The sequence below is a fragment of the Rutidosis leptorrhynchoides genome, chromosome 10, assembly GCF_046630445.1.
Source record: "Rutidosis leptorrhynchoides isolate AG116_Rl617_1_P2 chromosome 10, CSIRO_AGI_Rlap_v1, whole genome shotgun sequence".
Lineage (NCBI taxonomy): Eukaryota > Viridiplantae > Streptophyta > Magnoliopsida > Asterales > Asteraceae > Rutidosis > Rutidosis leptorrhynchoides.
In genome coordinates, this window is record NC_092342.1 from 307,434,717 (window position 1) to 307,438,745 (window position 4,029).

Below are 4,029 nucleotides of genomic sequence, written 5' to 3' on the forward strand. Positions count from 1 at the left end.
TAATTTTCTTTAAATATCATTGTTCAAGAACTCGGTTAGGGTCTAGTATTCAACAAGTCATCTAGTTGATGAATTTACCTTTATATTGAAAGAAGGTTTTGGTTGTTTGTTGATTTCTATCAATTCTGGTTCATATCAATCATTGAAAATTTGTGATTGTAATTGTTACAATCTTTTAACTACCCTTAAATTTCCAATTTTTTCAATGTGATAATAATAACGCTTATAAATTATGGAATTGAATGATGCGGGTTTAGAGACGAAGATGAAGTGGTGGTTTGTGAGGACGGTGCTAATCAAGCGGTTTTTTCGAAAGTTAATGATGCAGGTTCCTCTCTTGCTACAAGAAAAGTTGTTTTAAGACTTGGCGGATCAGAGGTTGATTCCACCTTGTGAGGGTGTTTCCATTACTAGTAGTTCAACAAATGTTATTACTTATCAATTTCATTCTCGAAGTGGTAAAGGCGTCCATATAAATAAGGTCGAGGGATAGACGTCACGTCCGGATAAAAGGAATGGTAAATGTGCCTGTTAGTTGCTTTTGGTTTATGGTTTATGTGTTATAGGTATGTAGGGGTTTGTGCTTTTTGAATTGTTATATCTTGATATGCTCGTTTTTTGTTTGGTTGTGCTATGTTTTTTTCGTTCTCGTTTTTAATTTGGATTGAGTTACCTAGTTTTTAGGTTTGTTCTGGATTGTTACTCTCTTCGGGCCTTAATTGTCATCATTATATTATATTATATTATATTATAAATATATATTAGTGAAAGCATGAATTGTAGTATCATGCACAAACAAACCCAAAACGACGCCCCTCAAAAATAAATTCAAAACACCCCCTCCAACAATGTTAGGATTACAACTTTTTAGAGGTAAAAAACGTAAAATAATTATTTTATTAAAAAAAAATTTAAATAAACTCCACCCAACCTTTTAACGGACCGTATCTTCCCGCTCGCGACGTGTTAAATTTTTCCGACTTCACCGTACAATTCGAAATAATTTTACGAAAGCAACGAAACTAATTACACGTAAAACGGACGTTTTACAAAAAACGCTAAATATTTCGGGCTATCTTTTATACACATAGATTCACGTATAATAAATAACTCATACTAACTACATCATATCGATGGTTCCGTTTTCCATTTTACTCAATCTTTCCGTTTAATATAATATCCATAAAAAAAATTCACCCAACTTTTTAACGGGATTTATCTTTTTCCTCGACGCGAGTTAAGTTCATCCGCTACCAACGTTCAACTCGAAATAATTTTATAGCATATTTTTTGTGAGTTTATGAGTTGGTACACGAAACGACCTGAACTCGAGCCCTTATTACCCCTTTTCCCCCTTTTTGTTCGTAATTTTTTCCTCATCTCTCATTCAACATTAGTATTATAAAAGACGTTAATATGTTCCGCCGCAACGCGCGGACCAAATTTCTTGTTTTATTATATCGGTTTATAGGATTTTTTATTTATTAATGAAGACATTCTGATTACTATACTATCTATTAGACAAAAATTATGAATATTTTTAGAGTATTTTTGACTTTTCACCTTTTTTTTTCTTTCTTTTAACTAAATTCCATTTCACCACAAACACCCCACACACTTTGTTCAAAAATTAAAATCGACTCCCAAAACATGGGGTAAAGTGTCAAATCAACATTTTCACAAAAAATCTTAAATAAACTCCACTCAAATATTTAACGGGTCATATCTTCTCGCTCGCAACGAGTTAAATTTTTCCGACACCATCGTTAAACTCGAAATAATTTTACCAACACAATGTCACTAACTATACGCAAAACGGACACTTTTTATAAAACGCTAAATATTTGGGGTACTTTTCATACACGTTGATTTTTCACTCGCAGGCTCCGTAACTATTTTCATCTATTAACAACAAACACATATGGGTCTTATTATTATTTTTTAATTATTTAGTGATTTTTTGGATATATCTCAGTAAATCTTTTACTCTTAAATCAAACGAAGTGTTAATATAAGATAACGACTTAATTGCGTTAAAATTTTAATAGTCAACAATTATATAGCGAAACGCGGAGATACACATATATTGTTAATTTAAAATAACATTTAAATTTTTGATGGGTTATATACCTTTTAGTTCGACTCGAGTTGCGATTCAACGACATGATCGTTAACCACGAAATAATTTTACAAACTAAACACAATAAAATACATTGAAAATCGAACCTCCGGCCCGAAGCGAGGGTTCGAAAACTAGTTTATATTACTAATCGGTATTTAAGAAAGAAAAAAAAAAGATAATGAAAGTGAAGTACACGCTCAACGGTGCAAGTGAGAAAAGAGAATAACATCACCTACTCAGTTTTAATTTTATTAATCTCTAAAATATTACCCCTCTTTTATAAAGCTCTTCATTAGGTAACCTAAAAAAAAGTTAAAGCATATCATTCCGCCACCAAAACCTTATTTCTAAACAAATCCTCACTATGAAAAAACTCTACAATCATACCAAAGGCAAAATCCACCCTTCACCACCACCATCATCCACCACCACCCCTTACCACCACTTATCTTTACTCCCTATAACCATCGCAACCCTAGCCGCCGCCCTTTCGCCGGAAGACCAACAAGTCTTGGCATACCTTCTCTCAATCACATCCGGCACCAAACCCACCAACAAGTCCGGTGACGGTGACCACCCACCACAGTTTAACTGCAACTGCTTCACTTGTTACACAAGTTTTTGGGTTCGTTGGGATGCTTCACCTAAAAGAAAATTGATACATGAAATCATTGATGCTTATGAAGATGGATTGATGACACGTAACAAGAAAAATGGTAAAAAGAAAGATAGAAAAATTAAAGCTTTTTCTAATTCTAGTTCTAAATCCAGTAGTGATAGTTCTATTGTTCCCCACGAGCCGCAGCATGTTGCAGAGGTTGTGACTCACGCGCCGCCGTGTGTAGAGCAAAAACATAGTGAGCCTGAAGATGAAATGGAGTCATCGGAAAAAGGGTCTGTTAGAAAAATTGTAAGCTTTATTGGAGAAAGGATCTGGGGTGTTTGGGGAGTTTGATTTTTGTAAAAGTTAGAAATAAAATGTTTAGTTTTAATTTAATGCCTGTTTATTTTGTAAATTTCCAGAAGAAAAGGCATTTAATTGGTCTCTTTGGAAACAAGACTTGTTCCATTGGTTCCTCCAATGTATAATTAGTTATTACAGTAATTATTATTATTTTTTCATTTACGTTCTTTTCCTGTGTTGTCACGTCTACCATAGATTCGGCCAATAGATTTTTTTTCCCAAAGCGTACAAAATTTATCATACTAAATTACTTCGTATTTTGTTTATTTGCTTATGTTTATTACGTTGTCAAATTTAAAATCACATTGTTGCGAGATTGAATTGTTTTTTTGACCTTTGACTTCGTCAGTCTTTATTATATTCAATGTGATCATAAATTCATTCATTGTTGGGTTCAACTTGGGTGTGTAAAAGGGGACCGTGTTTCATATTCAGTCAAGATTTTTGGTCATTGATAAAGGCGTTGTTACCTAGGGCAATTTGAAGTTGGAAAATAAAGCGGGTGGGGCGCGGAGTCAATCAATTTCGGGTCCTTTTATGGGTTACACTTCTGATGAAAGGGTGGCCGGCAATGAAGATGATTTTGTGGGTGCTTTGCTTTATTTGATTGATGAATGCGACGTTCCAGTCGTAGAGTGAAAGATGTTGGATCTTCTTTGGCAGCGTCTACTTCTTCTTCGGTTCCTTTTGAGCTTGCTTGCGGGTCGGTTTGCTTTGTCGAAGGTACAATGATAAATTAAAAAACAAAACTAGTAAGAAGATGGTTAAGGGTTCGAAAATGTAGAGATTTTGTTCGTTCATTAAAGGCACAAAAGATGATGAAGACCACCGACCAAGAACTACGTTCGGTTTTGCTTGAGTAGAGACGGTCCCGAAAACTTAAGTACCTAGAATGAGGTGGGAAAAAAGCCATTAGGCTGTAACTAATGATATAGCTATTTGA

At 34.3% G+C, this 4,029-nt stretch overlaps 1 protein-coding gene across 1 annotated transcript; it reads left to right on the plus strand.

Annotated features, from left to right (window-relative positions):
* Positions 1–2,486: 2,486 nt before the first annotated feature.
* Positions 2,487–3,077, plus strand: LOC139871224 (uncharacterized). The gene has a single exon (XM_071858959.1). The coding sequence runs from the start codon at positions 2,487–2,489 to the stop codon at positions 3,075–3,077; it is 591 nt and encodes a 196-aa protein (XP_071715060.1).
* Positions 3,078–4,029: the final 952 nt, after the last annotated feature.